The 23,723-nt window shown below is 46.8% G+C and overlaps 1 protein-coding gene across 4 annotated transcripts in view; it reads right to left on the bottom strand.

Annotated features, from left to right (window-relative positions):
- Window positions 1-23,723, bottom strand: part of KCTD19 (potassium channel tetramerization domain containing 19) — a 32,303-nt gene that overhangs the window by 1,292 nt on the left and 7,288 nt on the right. For 3 of the 4 annotated variants that reach the window (XM_027119601.1, XM_027119599.1, XM_027119600.1), the window contains exons 3-14: window positions 13,651-13,801; window positions 12,659-12,850; window positions 11,151-11,282; window positions 9,080-9,290; window positions 6,492-6,652; window positions 5,108-5,211; window positions 4,493-4,635; window positions 4,218-4,301; window positions 3,835-3,946; window positions 2,811-3,438; window positions 639-830; window positions 307-461 (exon numbers count right to left, since the gene is read on the bottom strand). In XM_027119601.1, coding sequence (XP_026975402.1) covers window positions 307-461; window positions 639-830; window positions 2,811-3,438; window positions 3,835-3,946; window positions 4,218-4,301; window positions 4,493-4,635; window positions 5,108-5,211; window positions 6,492-6,652; window positions 9,080-9,290; window positions 11,151-11,282; window positions 12,659-12,850; window positions 13,651-13,801 — 2,265 coding nt within the window. The remainder of the gene's footprint in view (window positions 1-306; window positions 462-638; window positions 831-2,810; window positions 3,439-3,834; window positions 3,947-4,217; window positions 4,302-4,492; window positions 4,636-5,107; window positions 5,212-6,491; window positions 6,653-9,079; window positions 9,291-11,150; window positions 11,283-12,658; window positions 12,851-13,650; window positions 13,802-23,723) is intronic. The other variant, XM_027119602.1, reaches the window with a different exon arrangement.

Raw genomic sequence — 23,723 nt, 5'->3', positions numbered from 1 at the left:
GGGCTGGGGGCAGCAGTGTGACACACATTTGCTCCCAGCCCCTCAGAGTGGGATGCAGAGCAGGGGCTTCCCTGGGCCTGCAGGAGCTGCAGAGGTCAGAGGATACTATCAGTTCAAACTGCCTCTTGGCCAAGGCTTGGCCCAGATGCTGCTGCCCTGTCTCCCTGTCCCTGCCCTTCTGCCCCTGATCTCTTCCCCTTACTCCCCTGACCCTGTATCTTGGCTTGCTTCCTCTTGCCTTGCCTACTTACCGTGGAGGCAAGGGAAAGTGGAGAAGGAACAAGGCCTGAGGCCTATCACACATACCCACAGCCGGTTGGCCAGGGAGACCACCTTGGCTGTGATGGCTTTGGGGTCCTTTTGCCTGATGGAATCCAGAATGATGTCAGTCAGGAAGCAGTGACATTTCTGTGCGTAAAACATCTCTTCCCAGGACAGAGAGAAACTCAGGAAAGTCACCTCTGTGGAGGAGAGAGTGGATGTGGCCACATCTGCCACGGCTAGAGCCTTAGAGCCAGCCCGGAGTAAGGGAGAGGTGTAGGGCTTCCAAGGGAGACTGTATCCCTGAAGTACCCTGGGTGAGGGCTCAGGCATCTCCGCAAGGAAGTGCAGGGCCAGGCATGGCTCCAGAGCCTTACCTCGGGGCTGGGGGCTGGCTGTGGGTGGCATGTGTGTGAGGTTGTCCATCTGTGTGGTATAGATGATGCTGTCCTCAAAGAACATGCAGGAGCCATCACTACCCACCACAGGGGGGTGGGTCACTTTGAGGATGACCCCTGTGCTGTCCACCTCACTGGCCTCAGGCACAGACTGCTCAGGGGCAGGACTTTCTGTGAAAACAACACGGGGAGAGGGCTCTCCTTAAGCCACCTCAGAGCCCAAGCAGGGAGGAGACCTCTGGCAACAGACCAGTACAGTCAGTCACGAGCCTTTGCCTCCAGCTTCTCAGAAGTGGTACCCTGGGCTGGCAGGGGCATGTTCTGGCTCTCCTCTCTACATTGCCCTTGAATCACTGCAAGCCAAATCCTGAATTTCAGAACTCCAAGGAAATTTCCAAATCCTTTGTTGAACTAGGACTGGTAGTAAATAGAGCTGATAATAACCCAGCTGGGGACTGGAAATCTTAGTAAAATTATGAGAGGAGCTTTTGTGGGGAGTTGCTGATGCATATCCATTTTGACGAATACGCTTGAGGGACTTCCCTGGTGGCACAGTGGTTAAGAATCTGCCTGCCAATGCAGGGGACATAGGTTTGATTCCTGCTCCAGGAAGATCCCATGTGCTGCAGAGCAACTAAGCCCGCGTGCCACAACTACTGCGCCTGCGCTCTAGAGCCCTCGAGCCACAACTACTGAAGCCCACGTACCTAGAGCCCATGCTCCGCAACAACAGAAGCCACCGCAATAAGCCCAGCCACTGCAATGAAGAGTAGCCCCCGCTCGCTACAACTAGAGAAAGCCCGTGCACAGTAACAAAGACCCAACGCAGCCAAAAATAAATAAATAAATTTATTAAAAAAAAGAAAAGAATCCGCCTGCGCATGCAGGGGACATGGGTTCGATCCCTGTTCCGGGAAGATCCCACATGCTGCGGAGCAGCTAAGCCTGTGCGCCACAACTACTAAGTCTGTGCTCTAGAGCCCTCAAGCCACAACTACTGAGCCCGCGTGCTGCAACTCCTGAAGCCCATGGTCCTAGAGCCCATGCTCCACAACAAGAGAAGCCACCACAATGAGAAAGCCTGCACACTGCAATTAAGAGTAGCCCCAGCTTGCCACGACTAGAGAAAGCTCGTGTGCAGCAACAAAGACCAGCGCAGCCAAAAATAAATTTAAAAAAATATGCTTGAGAAACCAACTTGGGGCTCACAGGTAGGGCCCAAGGAGACCCCTCCAAGCAGGGCCTGAGCCACTAAAAGGGAAAATGACAGAATACTGTAGGAAGGACTTTGAAGGAGCAGAGGAAACAGTCCGTCATAGCAGTTCTCAGCTCACTTCCCTGGGCTGCTCCACACTTCCCCACCACACACACACCTGTCTATTCAGCCCAGTCCCCATATACCCTCCTGTCTTCTGGACTTCTCCCCTTGGATGTCCATCAGTACCTCACATGCAATGTGTCATCTTCCCCAAGTCCTACTTCTCTTGTCCTTCCTACCTCAGTAACCATCCACCCCCTTGCAATCACCCAAACCAGAAACCTGCCCCCTCCTTGGCCTGATACTTTCCTGCTTCTTCCAACTGCCTAACTTGTTTCATCTAGAATGATCTTGGCATTTCTAACACGTATCCTCCTGCTGCTGCATTTCCTCTGCCCTGGAACAAACTTTCTAAATGCACACCTGACTGCTTGCTTCCTTATTTAGAATGCTTCAGTGGCTGTCCGCTCCCCTTAGGATCAGAACAAACTGCTAGGTCCTGAACCTGACCCACAAGACCTGTCCTGATTTCCTTATGTCTTCAGCCTTATCTCTTTATCACTTCATGTGAAGCCTGGTCTCCAGCTGCTAGACGCATGATTTGTGTTTCCTCAAGCACCCAAGGCTTCTCCTTCTTTCCCCTGCTGACTCCTCAGCCCCCAACCCTTCTCTGTGCTCCTATCACTTTATAGGCACTTCCTCCCATATGCCTCAAGTAGTTTCTCAAGCCTCCAAGTCATGCCAGTGTGCCTGTCATTTCTGGGTCTTCTGCTTGGCATCAGTGAGTGCAGAGCTCTAGTCCCCCTTAATCACTGACTCGCTCTGTGGTCTTGGCCAAGGTTTGCCTTCTCTGTTGTAAATGAGAATTAGGTCAAGGATGGGACAGGACTCACCTCTCTCCTTTGGGCTCTGCTTGCCCCAGTCCTTCAAGGTGACAGCTCTTTTCATGGGGAAGTATGGCTTAAAGGTTGGCTCTGGCTCCTTGTCTTTGGTTCCAGCTCCAGCCCCTGCCTGTGGGCCTGGGTCCTTCTCTGAGGCTGTGTAATGGCCTTTCCAGGAAGCTGAGGTGCTGGGCTGGGAAACAGCCTCACCTCCTGAGGGGAGCTTCAGGGTGGCTTCCTCCAAAGAGCTGCTCGGGGGGCCTGGCAGTGGCTGGAATTCCCATTGTTTGCAATTGACCATGTCCCATTCCCTTACCAGGGAGATGAGTTTTTGCATGGGGGTGACAGGAGGGTCTTTGCTTTCAGATTTCTGTGTGAGGTTGACTGTGGTACACTTCTTCTTGGGAGGACTCTCAGGGTGGGCTCCCCAGTGTCTAGGGTTGGCACATAGACCAGGACAGTGTGAGTATGTGCTGGGATTACCCGCCCTCTTGGCACCTCGGCATAGGGACACCTGGATTGTCTGGAAGTACTGCTCAGCCTCCTCTATCTGGCTGGACCTGGCCAGGGTCCCCTTGGCCTTGTTCCGTGGAGTCCTGTCACTGCAGTCTTGGAACTCCATAGGTATGCAAGCTGTGGTCTGGAGAGGGAGGGCACAGCAGCTCTGGGCATTTTGTGCTTCCACATCGAAGCCTTACCCAAGATCTCATAAGCTGGGTCTCTAAGACTTCACTTGCTTACCCAGAACAATCCCATCCCCCACATGGGTCTTACATTTGATATTTGCTCAGTCTGAGTGGGGGTGGTACCAGCCCAGGGTCCTTTCACACACCAAAGGGACATATCAACATCCCAGGCCACAGGCAGCCAGCATTTCCTGGTGTCTCCCTCCAGGTTCAGAAACCAGTCACTGTGCCAGGAGCCATGTAGGCCCGGCTCTTTCAATTTGCCATACCCCTCAGTAGCGGTCTGCCCTCTGAGCCCTGTGCTGGTGCTCTTTCAGGATAACACCAAACCAAAGAATGCTGGGACTTACTTCTTTGGCATCTCTACTGAACTCCACCAGTGACCCTGGCCCTTCTGTCACCACATGCAGCCTTCTGATGGGAAAAACTTCATTTCCAGATTCTTTCTCCTGGATCCATGACCTGCAGACTCCAAGAGGGTTTGGTTAGTAAGCAGAAGCTTCCACTAGTCCATTGACCAGGTCTGCCCTCTGGCTGGGAGTTAACTCTAGACAGCAGGGGAGAAGGGGCTTTAAAGGGTTTTGCTTAGGTCCCTGCCCAATCCTGGGCCTGTTCCACCCCCTTACCTCTAAGGAGAACAGGTCCTACTGGGAGGTGAGACTTAGGACAGGATTCCCAAGAGGAATATAAAGGTTCAAACTTTAGAACATGGTGTCAGGAGCAGTTTCCTTACTTGTATGCCTCACATTGGATAAGGGCTTCTGAGAGGGATGGGATGTGGTATTCCTCCACCTCCTGGCAGAGGAGGGGCCATTCCCTGCAAATGACAAGATGTCGCACTGGGCATCTGGGGTGGGAGTGTGGGTGGGGTTATAAGCCTCCAGAGCTGCTGCCTTGAACAGCAGTTCACATGTTGGAAATAATATAATCTCCCTGAAGGCTACAAACTCAAATTTCCGTCTTGAAGAGGGATAGGGTTTCATTATATGATTTCCTTCCTTCACTCACTTAAATTCAGATGGTAAAAATAGTTTTCCAAGTCTCAGGAAGTTGAGAATGTGTCGAAACATTTGGCCATCCCCGTGGATCAGCAGGGTCTGTCCATATGTGATCCAGTACACTCTCTGAGGGTTGGACAGCAGTTCTGGATACTGCAAAGGGTTGGACACCAGACTCTTGTTAGTCTGTTAAAGGGCTACATCCTTATTAAGGGGCAGGTCAGCCTTCTCTTTGTTTTCCTAACCATTCTAGAGCAGAGGCTTTGGGATTTCCATCTCCTTATCTTGTTGGCCACAAGGAGCCATAATGAGGAGCAGAGCATCTAGGGAGAAGCACATCATCTCTGCTTCAAGTTTTGCTGGCTCCTAGACCACTCTCTTGAGGCATCTGGAACCTCACCCTATGTTCTGCTCAGTCCAGGCCCCTCAGACTGGCCTCATCCCTACCCAAACTCCTAAAGCCTTCCCAGAATGCTGCTCATAGAATAAAAGCACTTTGGGCCATGGAGCAGAGGGAAGGTCCTTGTTTTAATCAGGTGCTGAAGGCTGTGTACGGGTCAGGTGACAGAATCTTCTCAGCCGCAGAAGCCAAAAGGAGACGAGGGCAGCCTCAGGCCAGCAGTACCTTCAGCAGGGTCTGCAAGGTGGTTGCATACCAGTGGCTTCCAACATAAACTTTGACGATCTGTTGAGGGGAATACACAGTGATTTCTGCCGTCCACTCCTCATCTAAGGAAATCAATGAGAGGGAACACATCACGTGGCCAAAAGGGAAATTAGGTAGGGCATTTTGTCCATTACATGTTAAGACACAATATCTTCATCAGTCATATTCTGTTGCCTAGTCTGAGAAGCAGCAGAAATCCCTGACATCAACCTTTTCTGCTCCTCAGGCCTTCCCTGTGGCTCACCATATGGTTTCCTGGGTGTCAATAGCAGCTTGGAGGGTCAGCTGGTGACTCTGGGTTAGGGGAGGGCCACCAACCCCAAGGGCACTGCTGTTCTTCCCCTGGCCCACCTCTCCCAAGAAAGCTTGGCTAATGTACTTTTCTACCTACCTTGCTAACTGCTTCTGGTTTCTGGCTGGGTGTGTAATTTTCCACATGGCCACTCAGACCGGAGCTAGGAGTCCCTCTGTATGTTTGTGCTTATGGTTTGGCAAATATCATAGAGCCAGCGTCTCATCAAATCACTATCACTTCTATAGAGACCAAGCCTTGAGGCATGTCTGGAGAATGGGGCTTTATTCTGGGAAGATGAACTCATGACCCTTTTCCTGGGGTGACTAGATTTAGGCTTTGTTCTGTCTTAAGAACCAGTTTCTAATGAGCTTTGTAATGAATGAAGGGTATATAAATAGATGATATAACCAAGAGGTATATAGATTGTGAACCTCATGAAGATAGAAACTGGGTCTGTTTTGCTCTCTTCTGTACCTCTAGTGTTATCTACTGTCCTGGTATATGGTAGGTGCTCAAATAAGTACTGAATGTTGCTGAATGATAGTAATATAGCATAAATTGATCTAAAACACTTTTTGTTAGGAAACAGTTATAGGCAGCTGGTGAAACAACACTGGCTTTAGACTCAGATTTAAATCCCAGCTTGACCATGATCTAGTAATATAAGCAAGTTACCTCCCTGAGCCTCTGCTTTTTTTGTTAAATGGACCCAGGGATCATTCTTCCCTGGATGGCTGCGAGGACCAAATGGGCATAGCATCGGCTCCCAGAGCCAGAGCAGGCATGCCCTTGGGGTCCCATGTGGCTCCCCAACTGGGTCAGTCTGCACAGCTCAGCCTGGACTACTTGAGGCTACCTGTGGGCTTGGGGTGGGGAGGGGTCACCTAACAGGAAAGTTTCCTTTTAGGTGAAACCCACAGATGTTAGTCTAGCTTTCCTTTTCTGTTCCATCTACAGTTCCTGGTTCTAGCCAGCCTTATCTTTCCTCTGTGATCCCCTAGACCCTCCTCTGATGTTGAATTCAAACTGAGAAGCTTCTTTATTTACTGAGCACATCCATGGGTGCCAGAGTCCTCGGCTCCAGATGAGTCTTCAGAGCCACTTTCATTGGCTCATAGGTGATGTCCCTCTTGTCCAGGAAGGCACAGAGCTCGTACACCTCAGAAATGGTCTCAGTCAGGGGCAGCTGGCAAGTCCCCAGCCAGTTCCTGCCCAGAGGAAAGGTCTGTCACAGAGAGCTTCAGCACTGTACCCCAAGGGAGTACAGCCTGTCAACCTTCCATGTCTAGAATGTCTTGCCCTTACACTAACTCAAGCCTGTGGCCACTAACATCATTTCCTTAACTGGTTTCTGATGACGTCTCATAGAGGGGGTATACTTGGACATATAGGCTCACCCTTTTGCAGCTGAGCTTGACCTATTTCAGCAAAGCCCTCTAAATTGACTAATTGCAAGCCTCCAAGCCCTGTCTCAGGTTCCAGAATCCAGGCCAGGGCCCAGTCACTCCATTTTTGCCCCCATAAATATCTGCCCAAGACATCTCAGTCACTATGTGGCAGCCTGTCACGGTTTGGGAGATTACTGATACCTTGTATGCCCAGGAAACCCCCCACCTCCAAAGGCACTTGTCTTTGCCCTCTGTGCCCTGTGACATCAGGGGTGGGACATCTCCGGGAGAAATGGATGGTGTGGGCCACAAATGACAGTTTTGGGGTAAGACGGTGTTTGGGGTTGGCTGACCCTCTCCCCAGGTGCTCAGGAAAACCCACTTCTATCTTTAGTTTTGGTACCAGTGTATTTTGTGAGCCTAAGAGAGTTGCCCTACTCGGAACCTGTTTACCTTTCTATAAAACAGGATTAGGGGGCTTCCCTGGTGGCGCAGTGGTTGAGAATCTGCCTGTCAATGCAGGGGACATGGGTTCGAGCCCTGGTCTGGGAAGGTCCCACATGCCGCGGAGCAACTAGGCCCATGAGCTACAACTACTGAGCCTGCGCGTCTGGAGCCTGTGCTCCGCAACAAGAGAGGCCGCGATAGTGAGAGGCCCGCGCACTGCGATGAAGAGTGGCCCCTGCTTGCCGCCGCTAGAGAAAGCCCTCGCACAGAAACGAAGACCCAACACAGCCAAAAAGAAAAAATATATATTACTCAGGCATAAAAAGAAACGAAATTGAGCTATTTGTAATGAGGTGGATAGACCTAGACAGGGTGAAGTAAGACATACAGAGTGAAGTAAGTCAGAAAGAAAAAGACAAATACCGTATGCTAACACATATATATGGAATTTAAGAAAAAAAAAATAATGTCATGAAGAACCTAGGGGTAAGACAGGAATAAAGACACAGACCTACTGGAGAACGGACTTGAGGATATGGGGAGGGGGAAGGGTGAGCTGTGACAGGGCGAGAGAGAGGCATGGACACATATACACTAACAAACTTAAGGTAGATAGCTAGTGGGAAGCAGCCGCATGGCACAGGGATATCGGCTCGGTGCTTTGTGACTGCCTGGAGGGGTGGGATAGGGAGGGTGGGAGGGAGGGAGACACAAGAGGGAAGAGATATGGGAACATATGTATATGTATAACTGATTCACTTTGTTATAAAGCAGAAACTAACACACCATTGTAAAGCAATTATACCCCAATAAAGATGTTAAATATATATATATATAAATTAATTAATTAATTTTAAAAAAAAGACCTAAGAAGAAATACATGGCAAATATCTAAAAAAACCCAAAAAAAACAGGATTAGGGGCTTCCCTGGTGGTGCAGTGGTTAAGAACCCGCCTGCCAATGCAGGGGACATGGGTTCGAGTGCTGTTCCGGGAAGATCCCACATGTCGCGGAGCAACTAAGCCCATGCATCACAACTACTGAGCCTGTGCTCTAGAGCCCACGAGCCACAACTACTGAAGCCCGTGCACCACAACTGCTGAGGCCCGCGTGCATAGAGCAGGTGCTCCACAACAAGAGAAGCCACTGCAATGAGAAGCCCATGTACTGCAACGAAGAGTAGCCCCCTCTCGCCACAACTAGAGAAAGCCCGTGCACAGCAACAAAGACCCAACGCAGCCATAAATTAATTAATTAATTAACGAATTGATTAAATTAATTAAAAAAACAGGATTAGAATCCATGCCCCTGCACTAAAGGGAACATTCTGAGCTCATCCCATAAGGCAGAGGCCAGGTATCACCTCCTCCAGGAAGACTGCCTTGCCTTGCTTCTTGGGGGGGGCTCACCCCTGGCTCTTTCTGTGTGTCAGTGAGCCTCCCAAGGGTTGTGGGGAGGACCTTTGAAGGAGGGGGACTATCCAGCATCCTAAGTGTTGTGATTGGCCTGGTCACCTCAGACCTAGCACCGGGCTAGAACCAGAGCAATAGATCACAGAGGATGGAAATATGAAACAGTGTGAGACCTTTGAACCTTGGGAACCTTATACCTTGGCACCAGGCCTCTCCTCCGAGGCCCAAATTTGGTGGTGCTGGTGTGGGTAGTGGGAGTGGCTAAAATGATCATTTTGTCCCCAAGGACACAATCTCTGGCTCATGGGCAGGGCCCCAGGTTGGTTCCTCAAGAAAGGTAAAGCTCAGCCTGAGTGGGACCAAGCTGTGCTCTGAGGAGGGCCTTACTTAACGTGCTGGAAGAGGACCCCGTTCCCAGTGATGTACAGTCTACTTCCATCCAGAGTGCTCTCGATGCGGAGCTGTCCTAGTGCGGAGTCTGGGTACTTGACAAGCAGACCCAGGGTCATCATGTACAGTGGCTTCACAGACTCTAGGCCTGCTGCACGGCCCCCCTTCCCAGGGCTTGGAGGAGGACAGGAGGTCCGGGAACAGCCACCTGTGCCAGAGAGAAAGGGGTGACTCCTAGATCCCTCATGGTCATAACTGTACTGGAAGCTTTGGGTCTTGCTTCCTACTGCTGCCTTAAATCAGTAACTAAAGAGACTTTGAGGGAGCTTATTTCCTTGCACAGCCAAATATGGATCCGCTCGAAATCAGTATAGTTTTTCTTATATTCAGTCAGGTTTAGAGGTCAAAACTATTTGTTGAGAGGCGGGGTGGGTATGGGGGGTAGATTAATTAGCTGTTATCACTAACATTTGAATTTCAGAATAACAGCCATCTGGCCCCAGCCTCTGCAGGAATTTCCCTTAGTTCCAAACTCTGCTCTAATTATCCATGGGTAAAGAATGACAACCACAGCATTGAACCTAATGTGCATTACAGGCTTCCCGGATTCACAGTCCCTATCACTCTTGGGCAGAATTTTCCCCGGAGACACACTGTGTAGTGTTACTTTCAGGTTGGATATTTGAATTGCGGGCTTATGGGTGAAACCTTGTTCTCCTGCAGTGGGCACAATGCACAGTCTACAGGACCCTGTTCCAGTGGCAACACTGGGCCAGTGGCAAGCTGCCAGGTGATTTTCATGGGTCATCTCCAATCCTACAAGAGGGGTAGTACTCTCCTCTTATCATAGATGAGGAAACTGTGTCCTGAGAGGCCAGTTAAGAACCTTGCCCCAAATACCAAAGCTAGGTGGGGCAGAGCTGAGATTTGAGAGCGCCTCTACCTCCAAGGCTACGAGAGCTGTTTCCCTTAGTTATGGTGCTTTATAAAAGACAAAAAACATGCTTTGTGTTTGGGGGCTGCTTTATGGCTTACAGAGCCTGTCCACAGGCATGCTTCCCTTCCAACTTAACATAGCTCTTGTGCAGCATGCACCGGTCTACTCATCTCTCTGACCCATGTTCTCTGAAGGAACAGAAGTCTTTGGGGGAGAGATTTGAACTTACACCCTTTGAAGTGGGTTGTAAGATCCCAAGACAGGCTCCTGAGACCTGCAGCAGGATGCCACTACCCCCAAATAGGATAGGACTCCACTTGCCTGGGGAGGAGTCTGGGAGAGCTGGCCTAAAAGTAGGGAAAGTCTGATTCCCATGGAATAAGTATCTGGTGACATGCAGGCCAAACTTCACATGTGCAAGACAGTTCTATATATTCTCAGAATGCCAGCTGAGGCCACACTAAGGTAGCTAGCTCCTGCAACATGCACAGTAGCGTCCATAGACATGCAGGATTTGGGAAATGGGATGGTGAAAGGCAAATAAAAAATATGAGGAGCAAATTGGAATGAGGTTGGGCCGGGAACTTGAAGGCCTGGACCAGGGTCAGGAAGTGTCAGGAGCAGGCAGAAACAGGCACAGCAGCCAGGGATTTAAAGTAGGGGGGAGAAAGGAACTGGGGTGTGTGGGGGATAACTGAAGTCCTATGGGGAATTTCCCACGCCCTCCAGCTATGCCTGGAAGAGGAAGGATGGGAGTGGCAGGTAGGGGTTAGTTACAAGTTCCCAGTTGCTTGACACATCCACAAGGAGGGCAGACCTCCCCTGACCTTGGGAAGCCCGGCCTCAGGCCCAACTTCCCTCCCCTGGACACTCTGGCCCGGTTTCCCCACCCAGGCTGGGCTGAGCTACCTACAGGTCAGTGGCAAGACTGAGCAGACAGAGGGCACACTGGGTTTCAGACTGAAATTTGTCTTCTCAGATTCTAAGTCAGCCAGAACACCCGCTTCTCTCACTACCACCCAAAGCCCAGAGTGGTTGTGGGAGGGAAGATGTTTGTTTTTGGCTTTTCTGGCTAAAGCCCAGACTGCCCCAGGATGTCAAGGGGAGGCCAAGGTTCCCCTGGTGACATACCCATGTTCATTCGGTACAACCTCACAGCTTCACTGAGCTCAGGGATTTCCAGAATTTCCACTTCTGCTTCTAACACATCTATGTTGGAGAAATTATCTGGTAGTAAAATCTTCTGTGAGCGGAGAAAATTCACTTGAAAAACAAAAGGAAACAAAATGGGTTAACAAGGTTATTTCTGATCTAATTGCAGGTCCAGGTTTTGGCAGGTTTTTGGTGCTACAACTTATCCTAGGGGCTCCTTGTTCCAAAACAATTTCTAAACATACCTGGTTAGATTAGCTTTCAGTCTGTGGTTTTCAAGGTGAAAAACCCCAAATTACTTTGTTTTCCTGTGTCTGAGTCCGTGGGTGTGGCTTCCCATTGGCTGGCCTGGGGCTCCCAAGCCAGGTCTTCCTGGTGAGCACACACTGGCCCTGAGACTTACCCTGTGAGTCTTGACCCAAGAGCAGGTCATTCCAAAAGAGGGAGTTGTCTTGCCACTTAGAGAGGAAGGCCCTGGCTGAGCCTGGGTTGGCAGGTGGCTCTTGCAGTTTTTCCCTGCCTGGACTGCAGTGTGGGAGGCAGAGATGGAGCCAATGCTACTGTCCTGTGTGAATCAACTTGGAGATTCAGAAGCACATTATAGACAACTTTCCAGGTGACTGTGACTATGAAAGGTTGGGGTTCCAGGCATTTGGTCTGCAGTGTGGGAGGCAGAGATGGAGCCAATGCTACTGTCCTGTGTGAATCAACTTGGAGATTCAGAAGCACATTATAGACAACATTCCAGGTGACTGTGACTATGAAAGGCTGGGGTTCCAGGCATTTGGTCCCTAGTACAATTTGGGTATTTCCTGCCCTATTCATACAGGCAGCAGCAGCATCTTGGAATCAGTTCAGTTCACACCCCACCAGAACCTGTCCTGGTGGAAGAGGGACGCTCTCTTCTGTCCAGGCTTGAAGATCTCATCCCTCCTTAGGCCACTAGCTCAGGTGGACAATTCTACAATGATTCTGGGGAACATTTCACCATCCACCCTTCTTCCCTTTTATCCTGAGTTTAGTGGAAGTGAGAGGAGGAAGGGACCATCCTTTGAAACAACCCTATTCCCTCATTTTATGGTGAGAGGAACTGAGGTCTAGAGCCCAGTTGGATACATAAAGGCAGAGAGGTAAGTAGTTTGGAGTCCAGCTCAGGGTCTTGCCCTTTACACCAACTCCTGTGGCCCGTGACACCACTGCAGCTAGTTTCCAGTGCCCCTTTACACCCAGGCCATTCCAAAATGAACAGGGAATAAAATAGCCCTGAGGCTAGTGGGAGTCTAATGCTGGGAATCCATTTGCTTCCAGGAAGGCTCTGTCACGCTTCCACTAGCTCTGCCCAGGGAAGCTCCTGAGGCCCTAAGCCCCAAGCTGGGCCTCCAAGTGGTGTGGGGTTAGGAGGGGTGGATGGGTCCTATCAGCCTGCTGCCACCCCCACCCCCCTCCCCCCACTCTCCCTCCCCCAACCCCCCAGATAGAGCAATCACCAATGAAGCGGAACTCGCTGCACTCGCACTCGATGAGGGCCACGGTCTTAGCCAGCCATAGCAGATTGTCTTCAGTTACCAGGCTTGGATACTTGGCCACTAGGTCTAGGGGCAGGAAGCAGTAGTGCACGTCCTCTTCTGTGTCTAACAGTGGTGTATCCATAAGTCCCAAAGGTGCCTTATCATGTAGGCCTGGAGGAGAACATGCAGAGGGGTGTCACCACCTCCCAGAGGCCAGGGCTCTCAGAAGTGGGCAGGGCTGTCACTGACCCAGGGGCCCCAGAGGAAGCTGAAGAGATCACCCCAGAGATGGTCCCTGCCAGATACCTCCTTCTTCTCACTCACTCTTTTCAGATGTAACCCTAGGTTTGGCAGAAGTGTGGTGGGGAGCAGGGCATGGAAATCTAGTTTTTCTGCAGTGAAGGGCAGTGGGACATGTGAAATTTTGGCTTATATAGTCAGTCATTAAATTCACACTGGTTACCTATTTGTTTTTTTTGAATTGATCTAACCAACCACAGATAAAATAGATGACCTACAGATAAAATAGATCCTTTTGACTCTCCCGAAAGCTCAAAACCCATCAATAATCATGAATGGCTATTCTGGTGTCCCAGGTAGGTGTATCTATGCTGCAAGGCACCCACCAGACAGTGATCATTTGGGGACATTCCTTGTGTGGTGGTTAGAGGTGACTTGAAAGTATGGTGGAGTGCCCTGACCAATAGGACGGGGTGGAATGCAGCCCAGCCTTGCCCAAGTGAAACCAGCATGCAGGGGAATGAACATGGAGAAGGATGTTTAGTTCCAGTGAGTAAGAAGTCATGGAGAGGGCATGTGGCAGGTACAAGCTCAAAGGAGATGACAGGAAGGTAGAGGAATCATCCAGAACTAGTTCAGAAGTCAGGGCACTCTCTGGATTGAAGCCACTTCTGTTAGAGTGAGAAGGGAAGCTGGTCTGGGCTTCAGAAAAGGTCAGCCTGTGGTTATACCTGTGAAGGCTGGGCTTTTTATAGGAAATTCTGAGGGTTTGCTGATACACTTCCATGTTCGCCAGTAGTTCAAAGATGCTCTCTCAGCAACAGGTATGTCTGCAGGCCTCACACGTAGATGGTATTTCCCTTCCTTCAGATTATCTAGAGTCTGTGAGATAAAGAAGATTATTGCTTTGAAAATTTTAAACCAAGTAACTATCTACCAATTCTAGGGTAAAATACCAGGAAAAATAGTTTGTGACTTACTTTGGTAAAATGTTTTGAAATAGTCACTTACAAAAATGTAAAAATGTACATCTATAAGATGATATGCTGATATTCAAAATATCAATGACTATTTCTTTTCTGATTTTGAAACAATTTTTTCTGGATTATAATTTTGATTGATAGAAATTTATCTTATGCAATCTTAAGAGTAATTTATATTTAATAATTAAAAACTTGAGATTTTCTGCTATCAGTTCTCCTCAAGAGTTCAGAAACCCTTTTGACCTGTTATAATTGTGATCTGCTTATTGTTTGTGCTCATCCTAATCCTGGAATGTGATTTATTTAAGTAGGGAAATGGAGGTGGCACTGAGCATCACACTTTTCAAAGCACTTTTACCTACATTTGCTCATTTACCCTGACACAGCTCTGTGAGATAGATGTGGTGTTTGCATTCCCACTTTGCTGATGAAACAGTTGCAGTCAAAGGATTTGTGAGTTGCCCAAGCAGTCTTCCAAGTCCAGCTTCTCCACTTGAAGGAGCAGGTGACCAGGGGTGGGCTGAGGCTGGAATGGAGCACTCCAGCTAGGTTGGGCTGAAGCCCAGAGTAGAGTCTTCATGCTGCCCACATTCAGGGACCTACCCTCCCTAAAAAGTCCTGCACAGGGCGCAGATTACCATAACATCAAGCCCATTTTTTCTGTCCCTTCCTTAGAAGAAAATAGTATTTTCCCAAGAAATTTTTGGAAATAGCTGGAAAAGTAGTCCTCTAAAGGCACCACATGACCAGTTCTTTCTCTAAGAGCCTCAGAATGGACAGAACACCTCAGATGCAGTATGAAACTAATAAAAGAACCTGCTTGGCTACACAGGTGAAGCTCTTGTGAAGCTGCTCAAGGGAATCCTGAGCTTTGAGAAGAGCCCTCTGGTGGCCATGGCTATAAAATGCACCCTCATAACTGCTTAAGGTCTGTAAAAGGAGAGGACCAGAGCGGGTAATCTTCCCCACTTTGGGGGGCTGATGGATTTGTGGAAGGACTGGACAATGGCAGGGTCATGTGGAGTGCTTTCCTGTTGGCACTGACAATGGAGGAGAACAGTGCACGCGTGAAACAGCAGAAGTGAGTCTGTCATTCATTCATTCGAGAAATACTTGTACAACACTAGGGCCAGTCAGATACTGTGCCTGGATCCCACAGTTTACATATACTGAGATAAGAGGCAGCATCAGTTATGAAGTTTCAGGACCTCCAGGAACTTTGGGATTTCTTTCGACAGCATTGGAAGGGGACCCAAGCTTTCTTGTCTCTCTTTGCTCAAGACTGCACACGACTTTAGCTTCTATGTCAAACTGTAGCCGTTCTCAGGAGGAAAATCAGTGAGAGGTTGATTTCCGTATGAGGGAGTAGTTGGTCTTGGGCAAAGAGGAATAAAAATGAGGTGCCAGCAAGGTTACTGAGAGGCTGGAACAGATTCTGTATCAGTGGGTGGGCAGGATTATTGAGTTAAGGTGAGGGATAATAGCCTGGCAGTATTTGTGCTGTGAGGCAAAGAAAGGAAAATGGTGACTGTGCACAGAAGGGACAGGACAGGGTCAGGGGGACAGTAGGTAGGGATATATGCTCAGCCACCTGCTTCTCTGCCTTGAATGTGGCTTTGTTTAAGGTGTATGGAGGTTGAGGGAGTGTGTGAGGTGAATTCAGAGCAGTAAATAAGAGCCAGAGAGTGAAGAGCTGTCAGCTGGGATGAGGAGTCTATACCCTGGTTAAGAGAAGCCATTGAAGGATTCAAAGCAGGGACTGTGATTTGAATGATATTCACACTATCTCCACCCAGTCAGCCAGCAAGTCCTAGGACTCCATCTTCTGCTCTTGGCACCACCCCTTCTCTCCTCTCCGTTCCCCCAGTCCTGGTCTCCTTGTCCCCAGGCCCTCTCCACTCAGTGATTTTTCAAACAGGAAAATGAGTCCAAACCACTCCCCATCCTAAAAATCTTCAGTGCTCCCCATTACCTATGGGATCAAGTCCAAATTCTCTTTAGCAGTGCACGTAAGCTCCTTCACAATCAAGAACCAGGAGCAGGGTATACACGAGCAATACAAGGGCCTTGAACTCAGACAGACTGGGGTTTCAGTCTTGACTCTGACACTTAAGAGCTAACATTTACTGCTCAGGCACTTTTAAACTGAATCCTCATAACGTCCCCCCACTCACAAAGTAGGCTCTAGTACTATCACTCTCTTTTAGCAAATAGGAAAAAAGATCCAGGAAAAGAAAGAGTACTCAGTGCCCCAAGTAAGTGGAGATGCTAGGACTGGAACTCAGGATGCTAGAGCCTGTGCTCTTAACCACTTTTCTTAACCAGCTGCCTCCCATTTGTCACTTAACCTCTGCAAGCCTCAGGCTCCTCACATGCAAAGTGGAGACAGTAAAATCTGGAAGATGTTGTAAGGATTAAAGGAAATATTATGTTAGTTTCCTTCCTTTTAGTGGTCAAATCTCAAACTACCTTTCCAGCTTCACCTGCCACCATTCTTTCTGTCTCCACCCCATCATCTGTGACATTAACTGCATAAAACTCCAAAGACACACCATGTTCAGTGATACCTCCTCAACTTTATGTATGCTGTTCCCTCTTCCCAAAATACCTCTCTCCTCCCTTCCCTGCCTGAAGAGCCTGGAGCCTCCCCCAGCCAGAGTGGTTCATCCTCCCCCTCTGTCCCCACAGACCCCTGCAAACTTTTCTATCTCAGCTTCTGGCTTGGTTTCAGCCCTGTCCGTCCCCCTCTACTGAGGCTCCTGGAAAAAGGACTGGATTGATGCAACCCCAGCTTCTAGTCTAGAGCCTAGTATGTAGTAAGTGCTCAGAACCGCTGTGTTGAATGAAAGAATGCATAAAAATGGAGGGCTGGAGGGCTGAGTCCTCTGGAATGAAAAGCAAAATGAGACATGGGGGAGCCAAAAGGAGCTGGCAGAGAAGCAGACTGCACTCATAAAAACTGAGAAAGATGGTGAGAATCCAAAACCATAGGAAAAGCCAGCTTAGGATTACAATGGGCAGAGACCAGAGAGTTCAGAGGACAGTGGAGGCAGCAATTCCAACTTGGGAGCTGGAGTCCAGAGGGAAGATCTAATGGGGTGAAAGACAGGGATGAAGGAGATGGAGACAGGATGACAGGAAGAAAGGGCTCAGCTTGGGTCTGATCGGTAATGGATTGAAAGACATTGGGTGAAGTAGCATGAAAAGGAAGTGAAACTAGGGAGAGCTTGCAAGAGACAGCATATCATTCCAAGCCTATCCTAAGCTAACCGAATCACTGGAACCTGAACCTGCCATTTACTTTATCTGCAGATTCAAATCCCGAGATTCTCAGTGGAAGAAACAGTGGTGCCCTTGAACAACTCTAAATCAGCCACTGGGGAGGCGACATGTTGGGGGAGGGAAATCCCTACCTGGGAGAACAACCTGTTTGAGGATGGACCTAGATGCACTATTTGGAGGTGCTCTTTGGTACCCAGGTGTGTCCTTTGGGGCGGGTCAGTAATGAGAGTCCAACTAGCTTGAGAGATGTGCTAGTTGAGGGAAGAATGATCTAATTTATAGAAATGAAATCTCCATTTCCTGCTACTTCCACTAATGTAAAGTGTAAGCAGTACCATTTTCCCCCAAAAAAGGTGTGCTTGACAAATCTTGAAAAGGAAAAAAAAAAAACAAAAACACACAAACAAGTAAATCTACAAAGATCGCAATTCCTGCCACTCAAGACATGCTGGAAGCATTAGGCCCAGGAGCCTCAACTAGGTTTTTTTCTAAACTTTCTCAGCCAATCCTTGCTCTGATTTCTAGAAATACAAGGGCTTCTTCTCATGGGAAGCCATTTGGGTGCTGTAAGAATCCATGGGAAGCATCCCTTAACCCCTTCAACATGCCTTGTTGGTCTCAATAACACCTACTTATTTATTTACTGTCTGCCAGTCTCCTCTAATAGATATAATCTCCAAGGCCAGGAGGACCCTGCCTGTTTTGTTCTCTGCTGTATTTGCAGCACCCACAATAGTGTCTGTGGGATCTCAATATATTTTTGTGGAATGAATGAATGAATGAGTGAAGAGCACTTCAGAGAGCCCATGCTTCCAGCTGTCCTTTGGCTTTGCTGACTGAAGTTGCCACAGAGCATGTGGCTGGTCTTCTGTGGACTTCAATTCCCTTTTTTTCTGCCTGAATATTACTTCTAGTACTTTTACTCTTTATATATTATGGCCCAGAAAGTTATTACAGGGAGGATTTCTTTAGGGAAATACAGACCTGAATTCAAATGGCTACTCGCTAGCACAAGGATAACTGATATTGCTTTCGGCCTAGATAATAGTGAAAAAATATGTCAATCAGATGGAACATAAGACTGATGGCACAGGGGCAAGTGTGTGTGTGTGTGTGTGTGTGTGTGTGTGTGTGTGTGTGTGTATGTGGTTGCCAAAAGATGGCTGACAAATGCCCTACTGGCAGAGCCTTGGGACTTAACGGAGGTTTTCCAAAGCAGCAGCAGTGCTCAGAGATGCCTTATGCTCTGATGTGGACTGTTGGAAGGAATGTGATGGTAAGAGAGCTTGGGGGAGATTGCAAATCTCCAACTGCTTTGTAAAGACAAGGAGGGCCAGCACCACTTGGAAGCTCAAAGGAAGCAAGGCCGGTAGAACAAAAGGATATTCAGAACAGCTGCTATCAGCCAAACAAGCCAAATAAGACACACGTATCATCGTCTCAAACCTGCCCCTCCACTGCCAGCTCCAGCCCCCTCACCCTGAAGTAGATTCAGCCTTCACAGGTCATCTTGGGTATATCATTCAATGTTCTCTCAGAAGATATTTATTAAACACCTGTTACAGGCCCAGTACTGAGATGCTGGGAATGTGAACATGAAAAGAATACAAGCTAGTGAGGGAGAAAGACATTATGAATACATGGTCTCAACAGAATTAGCACTGATCTGAGAGCAGAGAGGCAAAACTCTACCTGGAAATGTCAGGCTAGTCTTCCAGTGGGCCTCATTTAGGCTAAATCTTGAAGGGGAAGCATTCTAGAAAGAGGGAACAGCAAGTGAAAAGGTGTGGAGAGAAAGCATTTAGGGTGCTCAGTGACATGCCTGAACACTGAGGGGTGTGTGTGTGTGTGTGTGCGCGCGCATATGTGCATGCGTATGTGCCCATGCATGCATGTAGGTATGTATATGTGTTGGGATATGAGTCAGGACAAGCAGATGGGCTGTCCTGTGAGGAGCCCTGATGCCATGTCAAGGCATTTACACTTGAGCTGTCCACTTACCCATATCCACAGATGAGCTACACTGTTGGGATAAATATCTGCTGTTTACATAATCTTCCTTTACAAGATCACAGTGGTAATCTGTCTTCACATCATGAGTAATAGGAAATGTGAGACTCGTCCGTGGTCTGTTTTCTTAAAAGCATCATTTGTGTGATCAACATAAAAACTCTCTGGCTCCCTTGAGCACAAGGAATGCAGGCGTTTTTGGGTTGCTTGCTGGTAGCCGAACACTCACAGGTGGAACGATTTAAGTTTCCAAACTTAGAAGTCCTCAGAAGGCAATGAAAAAGGAAACGCAAGCAGCATATACTGTCAACGTACTAAGTCCTCAGTGGACTTCAAGGGGGCAAGTGAAAGGGAATCAACAGTCTGCCATGAACCTTGAACCCTTGTGAGTTACCCTGAAGAAAAATCTCACACTCTGCCGTAGCAGCTATGACTCCCAACCAAGCTGATAGCATGAGAGGCTTGGAGCAGCTTACAGTTACACAAAGGGGACTTCCCAAATTACAGACGGTCCTAGGAAGCACTGTGACATTAATGTACAGACCTGTAATGACTAGTTTATATCTCCCCTGTGAACAAGATATGACATTCCTAAGCATCCAGGCTCATGGATTTACATACCAACTTTGATGACTCCAAATTTATGTCTCTAGACCTGACTGCTTCCATGAATTCCACACATATACACCTGGCTGCCTCCTCCCCATCACCACTTGGATGTTTAACAAACACCATTTTCTTGCCTCTCAAACTTAATACATTCAAATCCAAACTCCTCATTTTTCCCTCTGAGCCTGCACCTCAGAATACATCTTTCACCTGATTGCCCAGGATACAAACAGAGGAGTTATCCATTCTCTCTCACTCTACCTCCAATTCATCAGCAAACCCTATCAGTTCTGTCATCAAGACATATACAGAATTTGAACACTTCTAAATCTACCATTACCACCTTAGGCCAAACCATCACTATCTTTCATTTGAATGCTTCAGGAGCCTCCTAACTTGTCTTCCTGCTCCTCCCTTGCCCCAGTAGAGTCTAGGCCAGGGGTCAACAAAATTTTTTCTGTAAAAGGCCAGATAGTAAATATTTTAGGCTTTGAGAATATAGTCCCTGTTGCAACTATTCAACTCTGTATTGTGGCTTGAGAACAGCTATAGACAATATATAAACAAATAAGCTTGGTGTGTTCCAATAAAAGTTTGTTAATGAACACTGAAATCTGAATTTCATATAATTTTTATGTGCCACAAAATATTTTCTTTTGATTTTTTTCAACCATCTAAAACTGTAAAAGCAATTCTTAGCTCACAGGTTGTACAAAAAAGGTAGTAGGCTGGATTTGGTCCATGGGATGTAAATAGTTTGCTGACTCCAGGTCTAATGTCAAGCCAGAAGTTAATGATGTTTTTATAGCTCTATTGAAATATATTTCATATTATATCTAATGTGAATAAGTTTTATATTATATATAAATGATAAAATTTACGCACTTATACAATTCAATGATTTTAAGTATGTTTACAGAGTTGTGCAACCATCATCACAATCTATTTTAACATGATAAAAAGAAACCCTGTACCCATTTACAGTCCATTGCCTATTTTTGCTCACCCTATCCTTCTCACCCCATACCTTGGCCTTAGGCAACCACTAATCTACTTTCTGTCCCTATTAACTTTGTGTATTCTGCACATTTTATATAAATGGAATCATACAGTATATAGTCTTTTGTGTCTGACTTCTTTCACTTAGCATAACATTTCAAAGTTCATCTTTGTTGTTACGTGTATCAGTACTTCATTCCTTTTTATTGACAAATAATAATCCATTGTATGGATATATCATTTTGTTTGTCCATTTATCAGCTGATGAACATACAGGTTGTTTCCACTTTTTGGCTATTATGAATAATGCTGCTATGAACATTTGTCTACAAGTGTTTGTGTGGACATCCTGTAGGTTTTAATTTCTCTTGGGTATATATGTGGGAGTGGAACTGCTGGGTCATAATGATATGTTTAACTTTTTGAGGAACTGCCAGACTGTTTTCCAAAGAGGTTGCACAAATTTACATTCCCATCAGCAATGTATGAAGGTTCCAGTTTCTCCATATCTTTGCCAACACCGGTTACTGTCTTTTTGATGAGAGGCATTCTAGTGGATGTGAAGTGGTAATTCATCATGGTTTTGATTTGCATTTCTTTGATGGCTAATGATATTGAGCATTTTTCATGTGCTTATTGCCCATTTGTATATCTTCTTTGGAGAAATGTCTACTCAAATCCTTTGCTCACTTTAATATTTGATTGTCTTTCTGTTGTTTAGTTGTAAGTGTTCTTTATATATTCTGGATACATGTCCCTTATCAGATATGTGATTTGCAAATATTTTGTTCCATTCTGTGTGTGGTCTTTTTACTTTCTTGATGGTGTCCTTTGAAGCACAAAATTTTAAAATTTTGATGAAATTCAAAATTCATCTATTTTTTCCTTTGTTGCTTGTGCTTTTGATGTTGTACCTGAGAAAACACTGCTTAACCCAAGGTCTAATGATCTTTTAAAATGTTAAATTTGATAATTTTTCTTCTTTCTTTAAACATCTCCGAGAGGTGCCTATAACATTTAGAATAAATCCTGGGTCTTCAGTGTCACCTGTGAGACTCTGCAAGATCTGGTCCATAGCCTCCTCTGACCTTATCTGTTTCTGGCATCTCCCTACTTTTTTTGTTTTTTTCCCACACTGAATGGCATGTGGAATCTTAGTTCCCCGGCCAGGGGTTGAACCCACACCCCCTGCACTGGAAGCGCGGAGTCTTAACCACTAGACCACCAGGGAAGTCCTGGCATCTCCTTACTTCTCATTGCACCTGACAATGGCTGCTGAGTCTGCCTCTCCCAAGTCACTCGTTTAACCTCAGGGCATTTGTGTTTGTTGTTCCTTATGCCTCAAAGCTCTTTCCCAGACGTCTGCATGACTTGTCCCTTTTTCATTCGGTCTTCTGCTCAAATGTTGCTTTGTCAATGAGGCCAGCCCTGACCACTCTTTCTAAAGGAGTAGCTGGCCTCAGTCACTTGCTATCTCCTTACCACATACTACACATCAGTACATTACAAAACAAGCAGATTAGATGTAAATGCTTTATTCTTTCAACTAAATTCCAGTACTATGAGGGCAGTGACTGACAGAATAAAAACTATACATACAAAAAGAAAATCATATAAACACATTCTGAAACCCCAAGAAGTTCTAGAATACAGAAATGCCATCCTCCTTCACTATTACACAGGAAACACTGCTCTATTCTTCATAGCACACACCTCTATCTGACCTTGTATGGCTGTATGGTTTATGCCTATATCTCCAGTGCTTGGCCTGTGATTAGTGCTCAATACACAATAAATGTTACACTTAGAATCAAGACAATAATAGGTATTGAGCGTGCCCTTTGAAGGCCAAAGCTACAGGCCAGGGGGAGGTGGGGTGGGCAGGTGGACAGGGCTGGGGGACGGGAGAGATAAAGGGTAGGGATGTGAGGGGATGAGGAAGGGTAGAGAGCAGAGCAGCAGTGTGAGCTCAGGCACCTGTCCTCCAGAAGCTTCCCATCTCATTCTACTTGTTGGCTCCTATATGGCTTTCCAACAAAGTTTACTATATTATAGATAATCCTGTGTAGGATATGCCTCCTGTTGCGTGCATGGGAACTTTAGTTAGTGGGAGGCAAAGTCCCATTTTTATTGCTAGGGGCTAAATCTGAAGGACTCTACAGTGAGCAGCACTAACAGGTTAGAACAATTTAGATATGTGCTGTCCAATATGGTAGCCATTAGCCATATATGGCTATTGAGTACTTGAAATGTGATAGTCTGAATCTGAGATGTGCTTTAAGTGTAAAATACACATCAGATTTTGAAGACTTAGTACATAAAAAGAATGTAAAATATATTAATTTTAAAATATTCATTACATATTGAAATGACAGTATTTAAATATACTGGGTTAAATAAAATATATTATTAAAATTAATTTCACTTGTTTTTTTTTTAATGTGGCTACTAGAAAAATTTAAATTACACACGTGGCTCACATATGTGGTTTATATTATATTTTTATTGGATCATCCTATGTTTTCCTTAAAGCCCATAGGAATAATGCCTGGTAACCACAGTGCTTTCAATAAATACTGGCTGAATGCATTAAGGTGGGCTGCCTGAGAAGCGTCTTTAGACGAGAACTGGCAAACTCCATTTTCTCCAAGCAAAATGTTTGTACATTTAGGCAAGAACCTGAGTATGTGGACAGGCCTTAGGAGTGGGGAAAGCGATGGAAACGAGTGAGGCTGTTGATTTGCTTGAGATTGCTGTTGATTCTCCAGCTATATTTACACCCTGCTTCAATGAATAAATACCACTTCAGCTGGGCCGGCCTAAATGTTTATTTAGAGCACGATTTCCAAAACATAAGCACTTATTTTTTGGTCTGTTTTAGGGAGGCAGATCCATATGATTCCTCAAATACTACTGCTCAC

The sequence above is a fragment of the Aethalodelphis obliquidens genome, unplaced genomic scaffold, assembly GCF_003676395.1.
Source record: "Aethalodelphis obliquidens isolate GAN/ISIS:26980383/991018 unplaced genomic scaffold, ASM367639v1 scaffold20, whole genome shotgun sequence".
Classification (NCBI taxonomy): domain Eukaryota; kingdom Metazoa; phylum Chordata; class Mammalia; order Artiodactyla; family Delphinidae; genus Aethalodelphis; species Aethalodelphis obliquidens.
Note: the sequence above shows the minus strand (reverse complement) of the source record. Positions and strands in the feature narration are given on the sequence as shown.